Source organism: Budorcas taxicolor, chromosome 9 (assembly GCF_023091745.1).
Source record: "Budorcas taxicolor isolate Tak-1 chromosome 9, Takin1.1, whole genome shotgun sequence".
Lineage (NCBI taxonomy): Eukaryota > Metazoa > Chordata > Mammalia > Artiodactyla > Bovidae > Budorcas > Budorcas taxicolor.
Window position 1 is genome coordinate 83,019,244 of NC_068918.1, and position 26,225 is coordinate 83,045,468.

The 26,225-nt window shown below is 45.8% G+C and overlaps 1 protein-coding gene across 9 annotated transcripts in view; it reads left to right on the top strand.

Moving 5' to 3' along the window:
• The window catches only part of TIAM2 (TIAM Rac1 associated GEF 2), a 238,380-nt gene that overhangs the window by 172,338 nt on the left and 39,817 nt on the right, over positions 1-26,225 (top strand). For all 9 annotated transcript variants that reach the window (XM_052645856.1, XM_052645853.1, XM_052645854.1 and 6 more), the window contains one exon: positions 16,571-16,674. In XM_052645856.1, the coding sequence (XP_052501816.1) occupies positions 16,571-16,674 (104 nt within the window). The remainder of the gene's footprint in view (positions 1-16,570; positions 16,675-26,225) is intronic.

The window sequence follows — 26,225 nt, forward strand, 5'->3', positions numbered from 1 at the left end:
GATGTGTATAGTGTTTAGGGAAGTGGTTCTCAGACTTCACAGTGTTTAAGACTCACTTGAAGGCCTTGTGGAAATTCAAATTCCTGGGTCCTGTGGCCAGAGAGCCCCCTTCAGGCAGTCTGGGGTAATGCCAGCTTCATCATGGACCAGGGCTTGCTTGCACTGCCAAGGCCAGTGGCCTGAAGGAGGTGGTCTGTTCCCCAGCAGTACGAGCCCCCCCTTTCCTGAACCTTTCTGTGCCCAGGTCTTGAGGATTAAATGAGATAAATGTATATAAAGTTCCCAACAAATGACTGCACTTGTACCTGTGTATTGGTATTCTCTCATTCAGGGATCCCATGCCCCCAGCCCTGAGCCGGTCCTCAGCGCACTCAGGAGGCAGCAGACTGGTTTGTTAGTTCCCGTTATTGGGTCTCAGCCCACCCATGGGAGACAGTCCCCAATCAGTGGATTGATACACTGAGAACTAGAGAACTTCCATCAGTCACTGGCTTTGCTGTGATATTCTCATGATGCTGTGAAGAGTGGAACGGGCAGGGATACCCCGAGAAGTGTTGGGTGCTCAGTACTAAGTTCCTTTGTATCCTTAGGGTTGAATGACCGTTTGATTCCTGCCTGTAAGGGTTTGAATTTTTGTTCTAGTTATCCACAGTAGAGGGAGAGAGAGAAGAAATGTCTAGAGGCTGTGTTTGACTTGAGCAGTAATATCATCTGGAAAGACTTCTTATACAGAGAATTAGTTTTACCGCTGGAATTCCCCAGATAAGTCACTGTTATTTTTGAGCCAACAAGGCCACCATTGAAGTCATCAGACGTGCCAGCCCTGTTGATACTGGCTTCCTGTTATTGCTGTTTTTGATTTATATTGAAAAGTCCCTTTTCCAGTGTATGCCATCTTTTGAAACATTTCAATAGCTTTTAAGAGTGTCTCATTGGGCAAAGACTTCCTGAATAAAGTCTTCATGTAAACATTGAACTTGATGTGGCATTTGTGTAGACTCCCTCTATAAACAGCTGTTCATTTGGCCTCTTTAGGGTTGGGGTATATTTAACAGGAAACAAAATAGAAAGACCTATGTTCCTGCTTCCATGTAGATAATGTCAACCCAGCCAGTGCTTCTCACAGGATGATGAAGGTAATTGCAGCCTGAGGCTCTTTTTTTAATTCCCCACCCCACTTTGAATCAGTCCCTTTTAAAATTGCTATATAAGTAGTGTAGACTGTCAAGCTACCAGAAGCCACTTAGATGCAAATTTGCTCTTTGGAATGAATTGCCCCTGGGAATGTATGTATCCGTTATACAGCTTTCTACCAAGGGAAGAATTATAGAGCCAGCTCTGATGTGGCAGGCCCGCTTATTTCCTCTTTATGAGAGTGAGGACATTTCGGCTTCCATAGACTGGTTTAGGATGACTAATAACATTGAGCTCAGAAAATGCCCTGTTTGTGTGTGAAAATACTATTACCAAGTCTGTCTGGCTAACACCCCAGATCCCCAGATGTCAAAACATACTCAAGTTTCTAAAGATGGTGAGTGCATGTAAAAAATTTTTTAAAAAATCTGAGTGGGAAGTACTGATTTTACCAGGACACAGAGAACTTTGGTCTCCGAGTTCATAGTTTGTTCCAATGGTGCTGAAGACAGTTTTCAGTTTCATTAGCAGGAGTGAGCAATGTAGGTTTCTGATAGCAGTAACTAGGGTCCTTGGGTGCTAATCTCCTTGTAAAACCTAGTGTTGTTGGGGAATTTGTTTTCCTTTTCTCGTATTCATTCATTCATTTATTCACTTGTTTACTTAAATAAACAATTACGTGAAACATTGCAGGTTTATAACAATGAGTCACAGATTATTTTCTACCCTCAAGGAGCTTATAGTTGAGTAGGAAAAGTAAAACACTTGTAGATAATAGTTCACGTTAAAAAAAAAAAAAAGGCTTTTCAATGAAGAGACTTAGAGGTCCAGTTCAGAGGGAGAATTCCAAACACTGATCTTCTGTTAATTTTGAGCAAAGGAGTCCAAAGAGAGAGGTGTGAGGACTGGAGGAAGGTGAGTGTTTGGTCTGAGTGCCAAACTCAGATGGGCCAGATGGGCATTTTGTGGGCCGGGAGGTATGTGGTGGGAGCTGGGAGGGCATTCCATAGAGTTTGTGGCCTGGGACACAGGCCCAGAGCAGAGGCCACGGGCTCTGTGCGAACAGGAAATGACATTGTAAAGTCTATTGGGACCAGATTGTATAGAATCCCGAATTCCTGGAATTTATAACATATATCATGGCAAGTAAGTGGAGAAAGGAGCAAGTATTGGCCTTACTTTTCCCTGCCTTACAGAAAATACAGAGCATTTGTCTGGTCACTTACGGAGCACCAAAGTGTGGCTTGAAATCCTTCCAGAGTAGATACTCTTCAGTTCAGTTCAGTCGCTCAGTCGTGTCCGACTCTTTGCAACCCCGTGAATCACAGCATGCCAGGCCTCCCTGTCCATCACCAACTCCCGGAGTTCACTCAGACTCACATCCATCGAGTCATCCATCCAGCCATCTCATCCTCTGTCATCCCCTTCTCCTCCTGCCCCCAATCTCTCCCAGCATCAGAGTCTTTTCCAATGAGTCAACTCTTCGCACGAGGTGCCCAAAGTACTGGAGTTTCAGCTTTAGCATCATTCCTTCCAAAGAAATCCCAGGGCTGATCTCCTTCAGAATGGACTGGTTGGATCTCCTTGCAGTCCAAGGGACTTGCAAGAGTCTTCTCCAACACCACAGTTCAAAAGCATGAATTCTTTGTCACTCAGCTTTCTTCACAGTCTAACTCTGACATCCATACATGACCACTGGAAAAACCATAGCCTTGACTAGACGGACCTTAGTCGGCAAAGTAATGTCTCCGCTTTTGAATATGCTATCCAGGTTGCTCATAACTTTTCTTCCAAGGAGTAAGCGTCTTTTAATTTCATGGCTGCAGTCACCATCTGCAGTGATTTTGGAGCCCCAAAAAATAAAGCCTGACACTGTTTCCACTGTTTCCCCATCTATTTCCCATGAAGTGATGGGGCCAGATGCCATGATCTTTGTTTTCTGAATGTTGAGTTTTAAGCCAACTTTTTCACTCTCCACTTTCACTTTCATCAGGAGGCTTTTTAGTTCCTCTTCACTTTCTGCCATAAGGGTGGTGTCATCTGCATATCTGAGGTTATTGATATTTCTCCCAGCAATCTTGATTCCAGCCTGTGTTTCTTCCAGTCCAGCGTTTCTCATGATGTACTCTGCATATAAGTTAAAATAAGCAGGGTGACAATATACAGGCTTGACGTACTCCTTTTCTTATTTGGAACCAGTCTGTTGCTCCATGCCCAGTTCTAGCTGCTGCTTCCTGACCTGCACACAGATTTCTCAGGAGGCAGATACTCTTACCTTCTCCATATTGGCTTTATTGTTTCACTCTTAGAGCTTCATTCCTTTGGGTCACACAGTATTGTTTTTGATGATCGGAAGTCCCTTGTAAAATAGACTCAAATAAATGTTTTGGGGGGAAAGAAAGAACAAGTGAATTACTGTTGGTGCCTATAAAAACAAAGTACTCCTCAGGACTGTAAAGCCATGTCCACTAATGGTGTGGTCCTCGCAGATTCCCTTTAGAGGCTTGACTAGCCTGGCATCAGGACAGCTGGGGGTGAGGAGGTGCCTGTAGCCGTGAGGATGAGACAATGTTGGAGCTGAGGGAGAAGCTGGTAAATTAAATTTGCCAGCATTTTGAGTAGAACCAGTCCTGTTTTCTCTCTCCTAACATGACATGCAAATTCATTTTTCAGGTTAAAATCTACAGAATTTCTCTAAAGAACAGGGCAGGTAATTTCTGTTAGATACATCACTTTTAAAATAGCCATTTGAGACGTTGGAATGACTGGATCAAATGCAGTCACCTGTGCATGTAGAGTGAGCCAGATCTCTGTGAGGTAGTAGTTCTGTGAAGCTGTTCGCTATTATCGGAAAGAGGAAACATATAGCCGGTTACACACGAGGGGAAAAAAGGTCTGACCCTGAGGATGTTACAAGTACTGATTGCCAAATGATGTTTGTCTGCATTTCCAGTTTTGTTCCCCTTCTTTGCAAATGAATTATGTTCCTGACTTAATTCTTCCCTATGAAGGAATGGGACTCAGGAAGAACCAAGTACGGACATCTCGTTTTCAGCTCTCACTTCTAGAGACAGCTCTGTCATGGCTATATATCTTTAGCTTTTCAGATCTTTAATATATATATGGGCATGCTACGAAATTCCAGCAGGATAAAAAGTTAAACTGAGATAGCTAAGTCCCTCTAAGCTGTATAGAAATGGTAGTTAAAAGCAAGTAGCCAGACAACCTGGGCTCAGGCCTTCACTCCAGGCTTACCCATTTGGATTTGGTTATGCAGGTCACTTCCGCTATCTATGCTGAGTTTTTAACAATGGTGAAATAGACTAGTCTATGGGCTCGATGAACTAATAGCTGGACACAGCGAGACCGTGCCTGGCCGTGTCATGTTGACTGTGCCTACATAGTCACGGCCATGTAGCTGTTAGTTAAACAAGCAAAAGAGAAATTTCTCCCACTCTGTCCTTGGGCACCCAGTTTCTCTCCCAAAGGTAATCACTGTCCCTTATGTCTTTCTCATCCTGGCCTGGAGACTCTTAAATGTTGGGGGACATGGTGGGGTGTTTTTCTTCTTGGTTTTTACTGCATTATCTTCATACTTGTTGGGATAGACAGAATAATAGGCCCCCTTGGGTGGCTCCCACGGTAAAGCATCTGCCCGCAATGCGGGAGACCCGGGTTCGATTCCTGGGTCGGGAAAGTCCCCTGGAGAAGGAAATGGCAATCCACTCCAGCACTCTTGCCTGGAAAAATCCCATGGACAGAGGAGCCTGATAGGCTACAGTCCATGGGGTCACAAAGAGTCGGACATGACTGAGCGACTTCACTTCTCTTTGAAATGTCTACCTCCAGATCCTGGGAATATGGCAAAAGGAGTTTACCTGGCAAAAGGGACTTCAGAGGTGTGATTCAATTAAGGGTCTGGAGATGGGGGGATTATCCTGGATTCTCTGGATGGGTCTGAAGTCATCACAGGGTCTTTGTAACCGAGCAGGTGGAGAGTCAGAAGTAGAGATATGAGGACATCAGCAGAGGTTGAAGTGATGCGAGCTTGTGAGCCAAGGAATGCAGGAGGCTTCTGGAAGCTGGAAAAGGCCTGGAAACAGACTCTCCCCTTACACCTCCCAGTGGAATACAGCCCTGCTGTGGCCAAGTTTAGTTTCCTGACCTTCAGAACACTAAGATGATGCATTGTGTTTATGTGCCAAGCATTATGTTAAATGGCAGAGAGACAAAAATAAAGAACCACAGTCCCCATGGGGTGGGCAGCTCCAGCCCTCATGCTTGGCCTTGGGCATTATTCTAACTCCTCATCTTTTAATGCCTCTAAAAGTGAAGGATTGGATGAGACAGTTTAGCATTTTTTCGTTTTCAAAAATTCAGTTATTTAATATGATTAAAGCACCAAGCTAAACAGTTATAGGAATGTGCATTTATCACACAAGCTTATGAAGCGAAAAAAGCGAAGTAATGGATCAAGCATTCCATTTGGTTTTGCAACAAATCTCATTAAATTACGTCTTTAAATAGAATCAGGTCTTGACTGCTGGAGAGAAGGTGTTTGTTAAGGCTTCGTCATAATAGCAGGCTGTCTCAAATATAAAGATCACCAAGAACCTTAAGAGCACTAATTACCCCTTACATCACCCTATGTAGCAGAGATGTGTTATTAGCGTTTTATTTTCACAGCTGGGTAAGTCAAGGCACAGAGACACATTAAGTTGCTGGTAACTTGGACAAGGTCATGGTTAGTGACCTTGGGAGAGAACTGTTTCTTCTTGTTTTTTCCCTCCATGTAGGGGAACAGGATTTTAACCACTTCCCTCCCCCACCTTTTAAATACTCCTCTATTAACACACATGGAATAAAACCCAATAATAATATATCCTGCAGTAAAGCAAATTTAGATGTAACTGGATTGATAACGGCCCTTGCCTCCTTATCTGGGTTCTTATCCAGGGGCTGGGGCTTGCAATTAGGAATTAACTGCCTTGTGATCATTTGGGCTTGTTCAGTGCAAGGAAAGCTCGATGGTTTAGTAATCATCTTACTAATCTTTGTTCTTACACTTTTCTTCCTTCCTTCCTATTTCTCTCCCTTTCTCTCTCTCTCCTTATAATTCACACTGATTTTCATTCACCGTGTAGCAATGCAAATGTATATTTTGTGTGACACGGTTCTTTGAAACCTACTTATGGTGGCGTTTTCTTGTAACTTCTCTCCTGTAAAATCTGCACTGACATTTTTACCTTTTAAAAAAGTTAAGTATAATTCATATACCATAAAAGTCACCTCTGAAAGTGTACAGATCAGTGATTTTTAATATATTGACAAGGCTCTGCAACTGTCACCACTATCTAATTCCAGAACATTTTCATCACCACGATAAAAAAAAAAGGAAAGAAAAGAAACTCTTGTGCCCGTCAGCAGTCTCCTCCCCTCTCTGCTCCTCCCAGCCCCCGACAATTGCTTCTCTGCTTTATGTTTCCATGGACTTGCCTGTTCTGCTGTTTCACAGAAATGGAATTGTACCATATGTTGCCTGTTGTGTCTGCCTTTTGTTTAGCGTGATGTTTTCTAGCTTTGTCCATGTTGTTGCATGAAGCAGTACTTCATTCATTCATCTTTTTTATGGCTGAATAATGCTCTTTTTTTACCCTCTTTAATCCCACCATACAGTAGGTGATCTACAGGTTTCCTTTTTCTTACAGCACATCCCCCAGTAGAAACTTGTGAGTAATTTGTTGTTAGGATTCTCCTTCAGGTCTTTAAGTTTGTAAATTATTTATTTGTGGTTGCCCTGGGTCTTCGTTGCTTCGCGTGGGCTTTATCTAGTCGCAGCAAGTGGGGGCTACTTGCCAGTTGCTCGGGCTTCTCATTGCGGCGGCTTCTCTTGTTGCAGAGCACAAGCTCCAGGGCGCTCAGGCTTCAGTAGCTGTAGGGTACGTGGGCTTTGTTGCCCTGTGGCATGTGGAATCTCCCCAGACTAGAGATCAGACCCGTGTTACCTGCCTTGGCAGGTGACTTCTTAACCACTGGACCACTGGGGAAGTCCTCAGGGTCTTGAATAGAATTCCAGCTAAATAGCTTGTCAGGGTTTTGAACTTACATACTTCTTTATCAAAGTTCTTTAAGTATCAGAAATGCTGGTGTCTGTTACATGCCTCTGAATATGACTGGGACATCGGGGTGGTCCTCCCAGTTCTGCAGGGATCAGGTTCTGGTGGAACAAAAACTCTGGCTGAAGATCCTGTTGCTATGGACTTTGTACTTTCCATCAGGGAACTGATAATGTGCCATGGAAGGGCCCCCACCCCCACCCCCAACCCCAGCCATAGCCTCCTGGAACACCAGAGCGTGGGTGCACTTGCTTTCCTTCCCCCTCCTCCAGGAAGACCTCCGAAGCCACCCCATTGTAATGTAATGCTCATGGAGATGGCCTGCAGCACATGCCTGCCTTGGAAACATCTGCCACAGTCCTGTTCCTGTAGATGTCCTTTCAGATGCTGAGAATATTTATCACAAGATAAGTGAATCAAATCATGGCAGCCTGCTATTAAGAAACATTTAGTACCAGTATTTACTTCTCTCTTGTTTATCGCCAGAGACCTTGCATTGTCAAGAACGTCACCAATTGGAATGACCTGAGGTCAAGTGCACTTGGAAGATTTGTGAAATTGCATTTTTCTGGATGGCATTTCTGTTATGATAGAATTTCCTTCTCTACAAGCTTAATGATGATATTCAAACTGCTGCCTTGAATTTCCTTGACACAAGAATAATAACAATAAAGAAATGTAGAGTCCCAGATACCTTCTGAGAAGTAGATTATTTATCTTTGTCAGAAGAACATAAAGTAATAGTGATCTGTTTGTTAATGGTGCAGGTTAGGACTTGACTAGCCTTTGAATGTAGTCAACAAATATAGCTATTTTTTTCTCTCACTGAATAGTCCTTCTGTTTTTTATCTAAATGGTTTGGTTTCATTGTCTTTCACTGATCGATGACGATTAATATTTGCCTGAATGACAGTGCATTGCCAATATCATTAATGAAAGATGTCGCAAACCATTGCATTTTTAAGTAAAAGCATGAGCAAAATGTAGGGAAATCTGAGTTAATTAATAATGATGAATGGTATATAAAGCTTGCAAGCTGAAATTAAAAATTGAGAGATGTTAAGCTTTTCTGTGCAAATGAAGTCAGTGCTCAATGTGTGTTGAAAACATTAGTTTAGAATTTTATATGGTGGGTGAAGCTTGGAGAACTGAAAAAATATTGTAATTTTGAATTTACAAAATGCTGTTTCCTTCTACTGGCAGCCTTCATTTACCAAAATCTTTACCTTTTCTTAAAATGGTAGGCACTCATGGTGTTTTAAATAACAAGATACAGGATAAGATGAAGAAATTGGATACTTTCTAAGATTCTTTTCAGATGTAAAATTCATTGATTCTTTATAAGTTGTTCATTTATGAAACTACAGAGTAGAAATTCTGAGAAACTGAATAAATTGAGTAGATTAAGAATATAAGTTATACAAGCTGTATATCTGACAAGAACGAGCACATTATGGGTGGTGTGTCTGTAGACCAAATTGTGTTACCTGAACTTAACTACAGTTGGCCCTTTTTATTTGTAAGTTCTGCATCCTTGGATTTAATCAACCATGGATGGAAAATACTATTCTGTGCTGTAAAGGACTTGAACATCCTCGAATTTGATTTCCTTGAGGGTCCTAGAACTGGCCCCCCTCTGATACTGAGGGATGAATGTAGAGATAAACCTGTTATATGTCAAGGATGTACAACTTTCATGCCACAGAAGATTCTGTGGTTGAAAACTTGATTAAATCATTTATTATTTACTTGTAACTTCTTTGATATTATTTTTTAGATTTTTCTTTTCATCATCTTCATAGAAGATTATCGTTCTGTAGTTTTCAACTCAGAGCTAGTCGAAGGGGTAATGATTAATCAAACAAGACATTTTTGATCCCAAGATGAAAATCCCAGTTAAATATTCTACATTATTTATCAGAGTGCTGTCCTTTAAATTGCTCTAGTGCATGTATGTCCTCTTTCTTAAGGAGATGAGAAGCTAGCATTCCCTTTGCCCTGGCTGTGGACTGTGTGCTTTTCGGTATAGGTGATGTTCTCTGATGTCACTGACCCTCCCAGAGGTGAAGTTGAAGTCCCAGGCATGGAGAGAGGCAGGGGCAGTTCTCAGCCATCAAGGTGCTGCCCATCAGTGATATTTTGCAAGCTTATGGGTCTGTTTTTGGTTTTCATATGAACTGGAGGAAGGTGCTTTTTACTGCTTGGGGTCATGGTACAGGATGTCCTGCCTGTTCAGATCAGCCGCTCCCTCTGCAGAGACGAGCTCCTGGACGTTCACATGGTGAGAACCACACGAACCAGGTCCATTTTACAAATGGACACAAAGTATTTCTTCCCCACAGCTATAGGGTACTGTGGGTACTTTGAGTTTTCTAGGAGTGCAACACCTCAGTACATCAAGGGAAGTTTGACCTTTGTTTTGTTCAGAACTTTGTCAAGAGTTTTTGCCCGCTTGGAAAAATCAGGTCCATGGGATTCTCCAGGCGAGAATACTGGAACGGTTTGCCATGCCCTCCAGGGGATCTTCCAGACCTGAGGATGGGACCTCTGTCTCTTACGTCTCCTGCATTGACAAGTGGGTTCTTTACCACTAGCACCGCCCAGGAAGCCCAAGGTCCCAAATGCCATGGGACAACTAAACCCCCATACCACAGCTAGAGGAATCTAGTTGGCAGTGCCCTACAGGCATTTAAATCTCTACCAAGACATGCTGCCATTGGTCTTGGGTGAAGTGGAGACGTTCCCTGTGAATCTCTGTGGGCAGGCTTCTCACAGCTTCATCACAGCTACTAGAATGGTTGTGTCCAAGCATTTACATATTGAGACATGTATTTAAACAAAATTATGTTACTTTCCATTAATTTTTTTCCCCTGTGGTGGATTCCCCCCCCCCCCTACTGGGTGGCATGGGGGCTTAGTTGCCCCATGGCATGTGGGACCTTGGGTTTCCCAGGTGTTGCTAGTGGTAAAGAACGCACTTGCCAATGCAGGAGGCAGAAGAGACGCAGGTTCCATCACTGGACCAGGAAGATCCCCTGGAGGAGGACATGGCAAACCACTCTAGTATTCTTGCCTGGAGAGTCCCATGGATAGAGGAGCCTGGCGGGCTGCAGTCCATGGGGTCCCAAAGAGCTGGATGCAACTAAAGTGACTTAGCATGCACACACATATGTGGGATCTTCATTCCCCAAGCAGGGATCGAACCTGCATTCCCTGCATTGGAAGAAAGATTCTTAACCACTGGACCACCAGGGAATTTCCTTTGTTGTTGTTGTTGTTATTGGCCTTACTGAGTAGCTTCTGGAATCTTAGGCCCTGACCAGGAATTGAACCCACACCCTTGGGCAGTGGAAGCACACAGTCCTAACCACTGAGCCACCAGGGAATTACTTATGTTACTATTAAGGCATGTATTATTTTTTTGTGAAATTAGATGTGGGGGTAGCCTATGTTAGAGAATTTTATTTCAATATAGTTAAAGTATGTATTATCAAAAGAGGGGCTTTGGAGCTTGAGGAATGAGAATCAGTGTATAGTATGCTTTCAAGCACAAAAAGCACAGTTTCGAAATATTTCCCATTCTCATTGCTTATCCTTTCAATCTCCTTCACATCACTCCTCAGCCCACAAACCAAAGCAGAGCTTGTCTTGATGCTATGACTACTATTCTTTCTTTTTTTTTTTTTAAGTCTTATTGTATTAAACAAGGGAAAACAAATGTTCTCCTCTCATGTGAGTTTATTTCTGGCCTTGGGATTGATATAATACTGAGTTTTAACTCGATTCCTCTTAGAGTTGCTGTTCCTGAGAGTGCAGGTGGCCTGCTCAGACTTTCTGGATCTCTCTTTTCTGGGAACCAGCTGAGGCCTGGGCAGAGCACCTCGCCCACCCTCCTACAGCCGGGTGCCGCCGGCTGTCTCTGGGCGCTGCTGACAGCCACCTGGGTGGGTGTCAGAGACTGGGAGGAACTTGTTGCCTGGTTGGGTAAGGAGGAGGCAGCCGGCAAGACCAGGCTGGTGGGGAGGCATCAGTCATATGAGCCGACATCCTGGTTGCTGGCTGAGCAGAGTGAAGGTTCCTGGAGGGAGTAAGCAGCAGGAGAGATTGGCAGGGACCACCCCCCACCCCCCACAAGACCCCCAAGCCCTCCTCCTGGCCCCCGGTGCCACCTGTTTCCTGAGAGTCCCCTTGTGCACATCAGAGTCAGTACCCGGAGAGCCTATTGCTCCTTACGGGCCCAGGGGAAATGAATGGCCAAGCCCACACTCCTGCATATGAACTGTTGAACTCGATTTGGAAGTGATGGAAATGTAAACTTGGAATTCACGTTACAAGCCAAGTGGGCGAAGTGACCTTAACTTTAACATTTATTCTGATGTTTCTGTTTTCTAAAATAATTTGTGTATTGGCTATGCTGGGTCTTCATTGCCGCACAGTCTCTTCTCTAGTTGCAGCGAGTGGGGGCTACTCTTTAGTGGTGGTGCATGAGCTTCTCACAGCTGTGTCTTGTTGCAGAGCACAGGCTCGAGCGCGTTCAGGCTACAGTAGTTGCAACACGTGGGCTCAGTAGTTGCGGTTCTTGGACTCTAGAACAGAGGCTCAGTAGTTGTGGCGCACAAGCTTAGTTGCTCTACGGCGTGTGGAATCTTCCTGGACCAGGGATCAAACCCCTTTCTCCTGCCCTGGCAGGTGGACTCTTCACCATTGAGCCACCAGGGAAGCCCTAACGTTTCTGATTTTAAGTTGATACCCAGGATGTTACTGAACACAGGTTTTTGCCCTTTATTGTAGTTTGGGGTTGCCAGTTACTTGGCTGACTGTGATACCTGTGGGGTCTGTACTGATGCTCAGACTGGAAGACACTGTGTTTCCAGGGGTCTCACACCTGAAGTCCCATGTTTCCCTTAGTCCCCCACAGACATGATAGTGCAAGAAAGCAGGGGACAGTCAATGCCCGGTATAGCCTGCCCAGGATGTCATTACTCTCCAAAAATGTGTGTTTTTAAGAGGGAGAGATGTCTGAGGCTGGGCTTGTGTGCCACACCTGACATAGTTCCTGGTGTGCCTTGAGCATGCAGTGCCCATCTGACCAGGGAAGGAATAAATGGAATTTGTGGTTCACATGGAGGAACGGAGCCTAAGACTTGAGACATCTCTGCTCACCGTTGAGCAGAAGCTCATGTCAGCCAATTAGATGTTTAGTCACTAAGTCATGTCTGACTCTTTGTGACCCCAGGGACTGCAGCATGCCAAGCTTCTCTGTCCTTCACTATCTCCCGGAATTTGCACAAACTCACGTCCATTCAGTCAGTCATGCCGTCCAATCATCTCATCCTCTCTTGTCCACTTCTCCTCCTGCCTTCAATCTTTCCCAGTATCGGGGTCTTTTCCAGTGGGTCGCCTCCTTCTCATCAGGTGGCCAAAATATTGGAGCTTCAGCATCATTTCTTCCAATGAATAGTCAGGGTCGATTTCCTTTAGGATTGACTGGTTTGATCTCCTTGCTGTCCAAGGGACTCTGAAGAGGTTTCTCCAGCACCAGATGTTAGATATTTTGAATTGCTAGACCTCACCCCAAATTATTAATTTCCACAGGGAATAAGGTGAGAAAAACAAGAGTGTATTTACCGGTTATAAATAAATGTCTTGACTTAAATTTGCAGCTTGGTTATTTTTCATTATTTACAACCACATTGGCTAAGGACTCTTCTGCAGTGCGTCTGAACATCTGTTCTGCAGTGGCAGAGCCTGGGGTGGGCAGAAAGCATGTGCTTGGGGTTCTGTGATAGGGATCCAGTGGTCCAACACAGTGTCAAGGGGGCAGGACTGCACGGAGGCTCTCCAAGGTGGGGAGCCGATTTTTGGCTGGGAGGGAAAGGATATATTTACTCAGTTTAGCAGCTGGTGCTCAGGCCGTGGGCAGAGTGTAAGTGGGGCTATACATAGGCATTTGGCACCCAGGACAGGATGTCAGCACGGTGCCTGTTTAAAGCCGCTTTGTAAATAAGCGTTCGAATTGTACCGGCCTACACTTCTTTTTAGCCAGTTTGCTCTTCTTCCAGAACCTACTTTGTTCTCATTTCTCCTCTAGTCAGAATACCAAGGGCATGCTGCTTTTTTTTTACAAACAGGGATGCAGGTTCAATTGAAATCTGAGGCTCCTGGACCCAGATCCAAGGTGGAGGATACTGTCAAGCTGGGCTTCCTTGTGCTTTGTCACCTCCAGGACAGAGCTGGTGCATTGCTGGGGGGCTGGAGAAGGAGTCAGTCACCCCAGAGATTCTGTGGATCCAGATACCAGTCACCCTCTTGCAATTTGGGCAGCAGAACAGCTCCAAGACTTCCTGTCTTGGTAGAGCTGTGTCCTCCTCTTGGATCCCAGGGTCCAGCCTTGGTGGGAACTGGATCCTGTGATGCCTCAGAGAGGATGCCAGCTGCACCCAGGGGCTCCATGCAATTAAGCAGCTCCTCTCTGATTCATAGTAAAGCCTTTTGTCCTGGGATGGGCTGGGTTTGGAGAGGAAGGGCATGAAATATGTTCTGTTAGCAGGTAAGCACTTTGCCTTTGTAAGAGATAAAAGGTGGCTCTGGGAGTTTCTAGCATCTAAGTTCCAAAATTTTGTGACTATGTTGAAGAGATGACTCAGAACTCAAACTTGGCACCCGCTTTTGACATCAGCCGTGTTATTTTCTCCAGCATCCATCTGGTGCCTCGGGGCTCCAAGGCTCCTTGTGGCCATGATGTCTCTTGAGATCTTCAGGGGACTTGAGGTCACCTTCATCTTTGTGTCCCCAGAACTTAGTGTATACCTGACACAGAGTAGGTGCTGTAGAAATAGTCATCATGGATAAATGCATTGATTGTGTATCCTGTATTTAATACAACTCTTTGGAAATATTGGAGCTTTGTATTTTTAAGATAAAGGCAGACATAAAGCAAATTTGACTCTGTTGCCTAGGTAATGTACATTTTTATCTCATGGCGTCTGTGACATTGCTCTTGATTCCCTTGTACTTCTCTGTGTCTTCTCTCTAAAGAAAGAGTTCTCCTCCCCTGTGCACAGTGCCTTGGTAGTTCCAGGGTTCTCTCCTTGGTCCTGTTCTTGTCCCACTCTGCACATTCTCCCCGGGGAGCACCATCCATCCCTGTGGTTTCACGGCCAAGTGCATGATGATGGCTCCAAAGCCACATTCCTGTGCAGACCTTTCTTGCACTACCAGACACCTGGGAGTGTTGCATTGGATGGTCCATGTGCATCTCAGATTCAGCTCTGGCAAAGCCAGTCTTGGGTTGCCCACTCCTGCTCCATCCTGTGCCCATCCATTCTGTCACCTGAGACATGAAAGCCACACTCTGCCTTCATGCCTTCCTTGTCTGCATATCCTTACATGAAATAGGTGTCGAAGAGGAGACCCGTGGAGTTGACCTGCACAGACTCTCTGTGTTCACTTGACTTCTGTGTGTTCATGCTATTCTGCATTCATTTGGATCCTTCTTCCTCGTTCCCTCACTGTTGCTGTGACTTCTGGCCTGTTTTTCTGCCCAAGTCCTGCCTTCCATCAATTCCTCCACCCTTGGGCTACCTTCCCCTCCCCCGCCCCCACTACCCTCCGCTGAAGACATTGCTGAAGTGTCTGCTTTGCTCTGAACGCTGTTAGGGCCCCAGGGAGAATTAACTTCCTCCCAGAGTGGCCCTACTCAGCCCCGTGTGGCTTCTTCTCACGTCATCTCTGGTAGTTTGCTGTGCTTGTGTTTCTGTCTCCCGCCTCCGGTACCAGAAGCACATCCTGAGAGCAGGGACTGCGTCTCATCATTTTTGTATATCCAGCACCTTGCACAGTGCCTGGAAAAGGGCCTGTTGTCAGAAAGTGCATATTGAATGCATGGATGAAGAGGTGCCTTTGTGCTGAATGCAGTAGGAATGTTGCCTGTTTTCTGTTGGTTGGTCTTCCTTACACAGAGGTGCATGTAGCAGCCTCAGTGGTGGAGGACCAGTGGTGCGTCACTGGTCTAGAGTCTGACCTTGCTTCTCATGTGCTCAGCCTGTTGGCGAGTGGACTGTTCTCTGGTGTGGTCTTAGGGGCCTGGAGAGGTGAGTTCGGCATCCCCATCTGTCGTTGCTTCCTGAAATTTGCTTGGGGATGGCTCATGCTTTTGTGATCAGCACTGCGTTATGGGGCTAACTTACTCTACAGCCAACAACAATGAAGTGTGGCTTAGACAAATTGTGGTCCTTTTCTGGGTGGGGTCAGGGTGTTGGAAGAAGTAAAAGGAAGAAGAAATAAGAGCTCTAGAATTCTGTAGACCATTAAGACATTTTCTTTAGGTCCCTTGTTGTGTAGTGATTGGTAATACCAGCCTGGATCATGGACCAGCATTTCTGTCCATGAGTTCCATCAACCTCCTAGGGCTCCCATAGCTTCTAAAGGTCTACTATAGACCACTGTCCTTGCCCTCCTCATGCTGGATGGTTTGCCAGTGTCTGTCCCTGTCTTTTCTGCCTAGATCACCTCAGACAGGTATGAGATTGATGGCTTGTTATAGTTAACTGGAATCAGAAACCATCTGGTTTTGCCTACTTGAGGAGAAAGTCTAAATACAAAACTTAGAATGAAAACCTGTGTGTGGTTTTGATAGAAGCTGGTCGTTTCATCTTTCTTGAGTTTAATTTTGAGAACCCCTGGAAACAACTGTTGAAAATAGTGTACATGTATAAGTACAGATTGGAAAATCACATGCTCTGCTTAACCTTTTATATCATTTCTTAACCTTTCATGTTATTTCTTAACCTTAACTCTGGAAGTTAACAAAGTTTGCTGTTCCTCTTGGGACTTTCAGTTTACATTGCAATGGTGGTTGATGCCAGAAACAGAACAATTATGCTTGCAAATGAGCAGGTTGTGGGTTGTAATAAGAATCTACGGTGCTACATCCCTCGTTTGCCCAGTTATCCTTTACCATCACTTAGCCAAAAATAAAGGGAAGTGACCAACACTTTATATAAAGTATTTAGTGAAGTTTGCACAACAATCAAGTTTGACAAAATCAGCCAGGCATTTAAGTTATTGTTTTGATTGGTCATTGGCCTTCTTTGACCAAACAGTCAGATGTTGCTGCTTCCATTAGCCAGGGCCCAGGTCTATTTCAGAAGCCCAGCTGTGTGTATGCTAACTACCATATCACTGAGGACCATGATGTCCTGCCTTCTAGGTTTTAATTTTTTCCTTTGCTCTCTTTTTCTATCTGAGCCTTTAAGCTAGTTACTATTATTCTGTGCAGATGGCCAAACTTGCCTATGTTTTTGTCACTTTTCATGCAGATTTCAGCAACGTCCCTGATGTTACAACTGGCCTGAAAAGGAGTCAGACTGATGGCACACTGGATCAGGTTTCCCACCGGGAGAAGAAGGAGCAGACATTCAGGGTAAGACTCTGTCCCCGATCTTAAAGAAGGACATAGCAGGCAAGTGTTAATTCCTGCCTGCACCTGAGGTGGGGGAAAAATAGATGGAGTTATCCTACCTCTAGGTCCAATGGCCAACACACTTTTTTTTAAGAGAATAGTTTCCTTCTTTATTGAAAGTGAAGTCCTAGTAGGAATCCTTGACTCTGGTCCGACCTCCTGTATGACCTCTGACATGCCACTAAAGAGCAGGGGAAGTGTGGCCATTCATACATTAGGGTGGTTTGACAAGGAGAATCTGTGTTCAGGTATTCTGAAGGTCACATTAAATTACTAAAATTTTCCTTTACTACTTTTACTTTGCTGAAGATTATTTTAAGGATGTTGTCTTTTTGTTGTGGTAGAATACACAAAACATACAGTTTCCTGTCGTAGCCGTTTTGAAGTGTGTGGCAGTGACAGTAAGTGCATTCACCGCGTCGTGTAAGCCATCACCATTTCCAGATCTCTTCCGTCCTGCCGGGTAGAAACGCTGTACCTGTTAGACAATAACCACCTGTTGGTCCCACCCACTGATCCCACGGTAACCTCTATTATTCTTTCTCATTTGCCTGTTCTGGTTACCACATAGAAGTGTGGTCGTATATTATTTGTCCTTTCATTTCTGCGTAATGGTTTTGGGATTCCTCCATGTGGTAGCCTGTATCAGAACGTTACTCCTTTTATGACTGGTTGATATTCCATTGTATGTATATACTACGTTTTGTTTATCCACTCATCTACTGATTGGATCACCGTTAGGCTGTTGTGAGTAATGCTGCAGTGACACTGCCATACAGATATCTGTTTCAAAGCTTGTTTTCACTTCTTTTGGGTATGCTGCTTGGAGTGGAATTGCTGGGTCATGTGGTAATTCTCTGTTTGGCTTTCTGCGGAACAGTCCAACTGTTGCGCCCAGACCGCTCTGCACCCGCTTCCCATTCCCACCAGCAATGTACGACGGCTCCTATTTTTCCACATTCTCACCAACGCTTGTCACATTCCTTTCCTGTATTTTTCACTGTTCTTAGTCAGCTCTCTGGAGAAGGCAGTGGCACCCCACTCCAGTACTCTTGCCTGGCAAATCCCATGGACAGAGAAGCCTGGTAGGCTGCAGTCCATTGGGTTGTGAAGAGTCAGACACAACTGACTGACTTCACTTTCACGCGTTGGAGAAGGAAATGGCAACCCATTCTAGTGTTCTTGCCTGGAGAATTCCAGGGATGGAGGAGCCTGGTGGGCTGCCGTCTATGGGGTCGCACAGAGTCGGACATGACTGAAGCGACTTAGCAGCAGCAGCAGCAGCAGTCAGCTCTCCTTTCAGGAATGGTCTGTCTGACATGATGTCTTTTAGTACCGAGTCCAGTTTTAACTGACTTTGAGATTATTCATGTTTTCTCTCTCTCACTTTCATCTTAAATACAAAGCAAGAATGGAGAAAATATAAACCATCACAGGCATTTGAATAAAATGTACAGCCTGGCCACACCCCGTTGGGTTTAAACTAATGCTACCAGGAGCTGGTCCCTTCATCATGGCCAGTGGCCCAGCCTGGGGTGGCTGGTGGCCTTGGTTGTGGGGCGAGGCATGGGGTTAGAGCTTGCCAGCTTCAGGGCCAATTCTAGTGGCTGCTGGCACCTGGTCCTTACCTCTCTTCCCTGTTTTGCTTTCTCACCCCCTGAATTCCTCTTCCTACCCCATTCCCTATCCACTTCCTCCAAAATCTCCCTTCTCTTTCTTTCCAATGCCTCATGCAAACCAGTTACTCAACTGCTTTCACTGGTCTGGTTATACCCAGGAGGTAGTTTCTTTTACTAAACTGAAGTCATATGGATTTTTAGTCTTTCTGCTCTGTTCCAACTCCGGTTGGTTATTTACTTTTGGGAACCCAATGTTATAGCTCAGATTCGTCGTGTGTGTGTGTGTGTATGATGCAGTGGATCCTAGAGCATCAGATGGATGTGTTTGGCTGCATTGTCTTAAATTTAAAGAAAAATTAATTTATACTTGGCTGTGCTGTGTCATGGTTGCAGCATGTGGGCTTTCTCTAGTTGTGGCGAGTAGGGGCTGCTCTTTATTGTGGTGCGTGGGCTTCTCTGTGCAGTGGCCTCTCGTTGCGGAGCTGGGGCTCGAGGCGCGTGGGCTTAGGTAGTTGCGGCATTCCATGGCACGTAGAATCTTCCCAGACCAGGGATCGAACCTGTTTCCCCTGCGTTGGCAGACAGATTCTCATCCATTGTACCTCTGGGGAAATCTCTCTCACATTTTCTAAACAAGGCAAATGCTAAGGAAACCCTCAGGAAGCTAGGCTATCTAAGATTGTGTGCCTGGGGGCACTGGCACAGAGTGGCAGCTTGGGGTTGGGGGAGAGTCATTAATGCCGTTAGGGATAATGGTTTCTGCTCTGCTATAATCTGAGTTCCATGTTACAGTTCTTAAGGAAATGGTTTTCCAAGTTTTATGTTAAGATTCAGTCAAATAAATCTGCAGAAAGTTACCATGTTGAGGCTATTTCCATTTCTATTACTGAACAGTACTTATCATAACTAAGCAAAGGTTTATAAAATGAACATTGGGGCATAAGTTAAAATTTAGAAGAGGAGTGAAAGATGCAGTTCAGCTTGAAATTGGAGCCCTCTGAGCTCATTTTTATTGCTAAAATGATTAAAGGATAAAGCGAAGGAATGCCAAGGAATACAGAAGAAGGAAATATTAAAAAAGAATATTAGCATGTTAAGCACTTGCTGTCAAATTCCTCTCAAGTCTAGAGCAGTTATCATCTCATCTTTTTCAAATCTGAAGATATCTACCAATAATAATGGATGTCAGTACATTTTTAAAACATTCTAGCAATTGCATTGCAGCTACTGAGTTTACATAGTCTTTGTTCCTTGGCAGAGAAGAATCTGTGATCATCAGAAGTGATCACTGTGATGGATGGTAGTGAAAAGGAAGTTTTGAACTGAAGAATTAAAAAATAAAATTTCTGTTGCTTTTAGCCAGCTAGGAAACCGTGGGTTACATCTGAAAGCAGTGCTTGTCTGTTTCTCAAATGGTGATCTGGGAGTTTGATGACGCTTGTCCAGTGTGTGATGGCCCTGGCAGTGTCCCCTGGTGCCCACAGGAGGTGGTCACTCCCCAGAGGGGAGACCTCCTTGTTTCCTGGGCTTCCCACGCTGGCCCATCAGCCCTCTCGGGGGTCATTAACTTCTGTACAGATAAGACCCTGGTTGAACCTGGGCTGTTGGGGGTATTTTACTCACCGTATACTAGATTTGAGAATAAGGAATAATTTCCCTTGAAAATAAAGCACAGCCTGGCTTGATGAAGCACAGCTGTAAGCAGGGCTTTTGACAGCCCCGCAATTTCTGCAAATGGGTTATAATTGATCGCCTTCTTTCTCCTCAAGGGCGCCTATTACTGTCACGGCTCTTTGTCTGCCCCTGCCACCCTCCCCTGTGTGGGCCTTTTCCCCCCCCAGTACTGTTAGCAATTAGCTCACACTATTATAACAGTTTGGAGTTTGAAAGGAATAAACAGTTTCTTTGGGGGTAAAGGGGTTGAAGGAGTTTCTGGTTTGTTCTGGGAACTTGAGGTGTATAAAGCGGTCCCCACAGAAAGGCTGCTGGTGTGGTTTGCTGCCTCTGAGCTGGCTGGGAAGATGTAGCACTGGTGGTTGGTGGTTCTACCATCTCCCTATGTGTCCTGACCTGGCACCTTTCCAGAGCCGGCGGGCTCGGGGCGTGAGGTAGAAATCCACAGCCACCCCCATCCCCTTGGCTGCCTTGGAGGAAGAGCTTGGTGATGCTAGGATGCCCTTGTGAATGTGACTTGAAAGAACAGTTTGGGATTTTTTTTTCCCCTCCGCCTGGGGATGAGAGTGAGAGAGAACGCTTGTCATACTCACTTCCCAACAGCCGACTGTAGATGGAATCGTTGCTCCCAGAGGGAGCAGATTTCTCTGAACTTTTCCTGTCTGTGTACAGCACGTAAGTAAACTGAGGGATCTGATTCTCAGGGATATGGATTCCGGATCCAGATGCAGGCGTGCATGGTGCATGGTTTTCTTTTCTCTGTCTTGAAAGTTGATTTTTACTCTGAAATGTTTCAAGGCTGTTAGGCAGAGAAGATAAGCCTTTCTTTCCAGAAGGATCCTGGCAGTAATCTTCAAGCACTCTTTATAGCTCAGGTTAAGAGAATTCTCACATAGTCGTTATTTGGTGGCATTATCAATTTGTCCTCTCTCTTTCCAGGGTTGCATAGGTCTCTAAATGGATCTCTGAAATAATAGTCCTGTCTTTTTGAAATATAAAGATATCAGAAAGAACTAGGGAAATTTTGAATATTTGCTCTGTAAAAGATGTTCGAAAAGAGAGAAGGATAATTTGAAGACAGTAAATAATTTTAGGCTTTGTCAAATTTTCTTGGAGCATTGTGGATACTTGTATTGGGCTTAATGCTGTGAAAGAAAACCCACAAGGGTGAAACCTGTTTTCTACAAGGTAAGCAGCATTTTTACTTTTGTTGTTCATGATTAAATAATTTTTTTCAGCTTTTTAGAAGAATTTTATGTAATCACCTAGGGCAGCTTGGCAGTGATTATTTTTGCAGTTTGTAGGCGTTGTTTTGGTAGAACAGCGAGCTTTGAGAATCTGGAGACACAGAGCCCTGACAACTGTGTGTTGTACTCTTTGCAATTTAATCGCTTTAGTTTATATTGTGTCCTGTTTGGTTTTTCAAGGTAGAAAAACGGCGATGCACTGATGATTAGGTTTTGGTACCCGGCATGATCTTAACTTGCATTTAATATTTAATGCCTGCTCACCCATTTAGCTTAACCTTTTGAGTTTCTCACATGATTTGCTTTTAAGAGCTCGCATCTCTAAGAAGCTAAAGGAAAAGGATTCGTGGGTCACATGATTTGTTTTCCAGCATTTTAAATTATATGTCTTCTTTACCTTTCTCTGAGTATCCTGTGTTATTTCAGGATCTCCTGGTTGTAAGATGCTTTGGTTAAAAAGTCAAGTGCAAATAGAACTTATTTATAAATAGTTTTTCCACATGGCTGCTATTCAACAGATTAATATAATCGTGATCCTTTTTCAGAAACTAAACACACCAATGTCTAAAGGCATGCCATCTGACATAATCCCTGAAGGATGAACAGAGAGGTAGCATCTTTGAAGCAAAATGGTCCCTGAGAAATGAATTGGGGTCTGATTAGTGAGACAGTTATCTTTCGCAGAGATTCAGTTCCAGGTAGACAGGCAGTGGTACAATGGAAAGAACTCTTCATTTCATGGTAGGAAACTGGAATCTGTGTCCTGAGCCACCAGGCTTTACCACTGTGTACCTTGGGGCAAGGTACCCAGCCTTTCTAATAAGCCTGTGTGTCTTCATCTCTGTAAGTAAAAATAACAGTAGTCCCAAACCTGTGTTGCAGAAAGGATCACAGATGACTGGAAGCCCAGACATGAGGGATTATTGGGCGAGCAGTCCCCCTCCCCGACTGGTTTGTATATTTACATGTTCTGAATGCTTTTCCATTCTACCCATCTAATGCGAGACGTAGTCACCGGGCTGCCTCCTAAGTCTTCCTGAAGTTAGTGTCTGTGGTCAAAGCCTGCTGAGCTGTCCCATGAGATAAGAAATAATGGGAAACCTCTTTGTCACCTGCATGGAGACAGATCTTGCCCATCTTTAGCTTAATTTTCTTAGGTAGTGTTTTGAATTGATGACCTTTTCTAAAGGGTTGTTCAAGTGACTGAATAAAAATGGTGTATGTTAGGTTTGCCTTTATCCTTAGCAGGAGTGAGCTGTGAGTGTGAGATGCTTAGAGGGTCTCGTAGACTGTTCGCTCTTTGCAAGAGAAGCGTAGCTTCAGGGCAGAGGGAGGCGCCGAGAACACAGAGGACTCAGGCTGAGAAGGATCAAAGTTGAGCTGAGTTTCCCATCAGCCCTCAAGCGCATCATTCTGCATTTCTAACACCTGCTTCCTTTCAGCAGGCACTTGGTGGCAAGTTGGTGAACTTGTTTGAAATGACTAGGGTTCATTTTCATTGGCTTCTGCAAGGCTGTTTGATCTCTTTGTAGTTTGTTGGATTTTTTTTTGTGGGGGGAGGATTTCCCATTTTCCTAGCTTCAGGATATTAGCTCCCCACTCTTCTTGGTCTGTCCTTGATCATTCAGGCTGATATGCCTGGGAGATGCCGAGTCTCTGCTGGGAGTGGCTGGAAGGGACATTGCTGACCCCTTTGTGGCCGCGGATCATTCATACCCTCTGTCCCACCGGGTTCGATGCCACCCGCAGTGTCAAAGGAGAGAAGGCAAGGAAGAAAGGTAACCAGATCTCAGTGCCGGGGCGATGCTCGGGCACTGGGCATCGCACAGTGATGATGCCCATGAGCTGGGCAGTGTTGTGCCCAGAGCGGGCTGCTCTCTGGCCCAGTCTGGGACAGGAGGGCATGTCCAGTGGGCAAAGAGATCTCACTGGTGGTGGCCTCTCCTTTCCCATCCCCGTGGCCGTGGGCTGGGGTCCTCAAGGGGTCCGTGTCAGAAACACATCCCTGGACAGAGCCCCTTGGCCAGTGGCAGTCACTGCTGGCTCATCTGTGGGCCACCTGGAACCAGAGACTCCTTCCAGCTGGGGGATGCCCAACGAGTGCCCAGCGGCCCAAACGCCCTGCTGGGAACCTGGGCCGGGATGGGGGGCCCACCAGATGCTGTGAGCTGGCTGGGGGGTACTTCACGACCCTGGGGCTCTGTGCTCACAAGGGAGGTGAGGCGCCACGTGCAGGCAGCAGGGTGTGTGGGGCCCCTGAAGACGTGGGTCTCAGCTCGGGGAGTCCTGGGGCCACCCCTGCTTTCCTGGTTCCATCTGTGAATGGGGACCCTGAGCCCCAGCGGAGCTGCAGCTGCAGGGCTCCCCCACTCACTCCCCCTCATGCCCTGGCATTGTTGAGGGCGCTCCTGTGGGTGCTCTGACTCAGTTTCCCTCTGGGCCTCCCTTTGCTCCTCTGCTGTCCCCCAGCTTCCCCTTCCTCCCGCCTCTGTCCCCTGCTTTCTCCCTCCCCTCCAGGCTCTCCCGTTTCATCCTGTTTTTGTTTTTTTTTTTCTGGAAAGAGAGAAAAGGTGTCATGGTGAGGCATCTGCAGTCACACAAGGAAGAGGAGAGAGGAGGGGGCTGGGGTGGCGGCGGCTGAATCACCTGCGGGCGGGCCTGCCAGGCGGATGTGGCTCTGGATCCACGGGCTGACAGGGTGATGACACACGCGGCCTCACACTGCGGGGTGATGACTCACAGGAGAGCGACTTGAAGACCCCCCAGGCCCAGCCACCCGGGGTTGACCCTGACAACAGAGGCCGCAGGGACGGGTAGCCTGGTCTTAGGCTGATGACCGACCAGCCACCCTGGATTCTGGTCCGGGCGCCTCCTTCCTTCTCCTCCCCTTTGGAACAGCAGGGCCGTGATTTTGCTCCCGTGTTCTCCACAGTGAGATTGCAGAGGGCTGTGTTGGTCCTTCCGAGGCAGACAGAGTAGCCCGCCGGCCACCCCCACCTCGGGAGTGGACAGGGCCCTCGGCCTGCTCCTCGAGGTCTTTCCCTTGATCCTGGCTCCTGGACGAGTCCAGGAGGGCTGCGACAAGTGCCCTGTGTTCGTGCGGGTTGAGGAGGGGCCGTGCGCTTTTGGATATGGTCGTGGGAGAAGTTGTAGCAATTGTTGCTTCCCTGAAGCTCCCAACCTCGTCCTCCTTGGTGTTTAGCTACTTTTCTCCATCTTTACTTTCTTTCTCGGCCTCCCAGATTGGACAAGGACTTATGAAGACTTGAGTATAGCTTTGCTGTTTGGAGAGAAGGGAGGGAGTCTGAATTTCTCAGGCCAACCCCTAACCTCCATAAACACCGCTGGTAGGCTCTCAGCGGAAGCCTCCTGGACGTAAGGGTGGTCTCACACTGAAGTCCCTTTGTCCTCAGTCCAGTCATCTCATGCCTGCGTCTGTGCAGCTGAGGGGCTGGTCTGTCCGTCTTGGCGGCCCATCCTGGCTCCGGGCGTCTGTAGTCCCTGACACTCGTCCTGGTCTGTCTTTCTGTCCAAACATGTGATCTAAAGCAGTCTTCTGCTTGACAGCCTTTTCTTCTTGTGAAGACAGAAAGCTGCTTAAAAGAATAAGAAATTTTAGAAGCATCCACTTAGACTGAATACTGGGGACTTACGGTCTTGCACACAGTTATTGATGTTATTTAAGGTAATGGTAAGTGAAGGTGGGGGGATCGTCAGAGACTTTATTCCCGTATCCGCTCTAGGCTTTCCCTCTCTTACTTTGTTTAGGAAATTATTTAGAGCAGACCATTGGAGAATCTGCTGAAAGCTATAGACACTTAGAAAATTGCATCTTAGAAAAATGCATATCATACAGATACGTATGTAAAAAGTCACCCATGATTCCAGGGAGCTCCTTGATCTTACGACATTTATCTGTGGATTCCCTGCTTAGGAACTGATGAACTCTGGGTTCGTGATTCAATTTATTGATTTATTTGGGGTTTTCTCGGCTGCTTGGGCTCTCCTCTAGTTACAGCAAGAGGAGGCTACTCTTCATTGTAGGGCGTGGGCTTCTCACTCCAGTGGCTGCTCTTGCTGTGGAGCACCAGCTCTAGGGTGCTCCGGCTTCACTAGTTGCGGCCCATGGCCTTAATTGTCCCACAGAAAGTGGAGTCTTCCCAGATCAGGGATCGAACCTATGTCTCCTGCATGGCAGCTACCAGGAAGCCCTGAGGCATCTAGCTTGTTGACTTAATACGGTGAACTTTACGGAATCAAACATCAAGTACCTGCAATAAGACAAGCACTGTCTCTGTGTCGTCAAGTGGCACTTGAACTTTGTTTTTATCTTCAAGCCTGATGGGTGGTGTGGGGTTGGCTCTCAGTGCTCTAGTCTTTCAATGTGTTAAGTGACTGAGGCGCATCAGATGAATGACCACCCCTCTCTGGATGGCACGCATTGCTAGGTTGAGATGAGGAGACCACGTTGATGGTGGTGGCTGGATGCTGCTAGATGCCCACTAGCTGTAACGTTGTGTGCTGGGTGTCGGAGCATTTAAAAAAGTTTTATTTTCTGTAATTAGTGGGGGAAAAAAGTGATGTTGACGGGGGACAAGCATGTAAATTTTGATTCCAAAGCAGAATTGTGTGAAACTCATTTTTGTAAAATGAACAGCTGTCTTGAGGGGCTGGGAGGCAGTGGTTTACATGCTGAGTTTGGGGGGGGATCGGGTAGCTCAGCCCGGCCACTTCTGCATCAGCAGGGGAGCTGGTCGCAACTGCTGCGTTCTCCTTCCCTTTCTTTTGAAGGAATAACAGCCGCAGTTGTCATCTAATTTTGACTGGCCACTGTGTGGGCACGGGGGATCTTTATCCATCTTATCTTTAATATATCCCAGGAATGGGGGTATCATCACACTGCTTTTTCACCCCTTTACTAAATCTCCTTCACAAAGGTGCTCTCAGCTGTTAGCTCTTGTTGAGAGCTCTG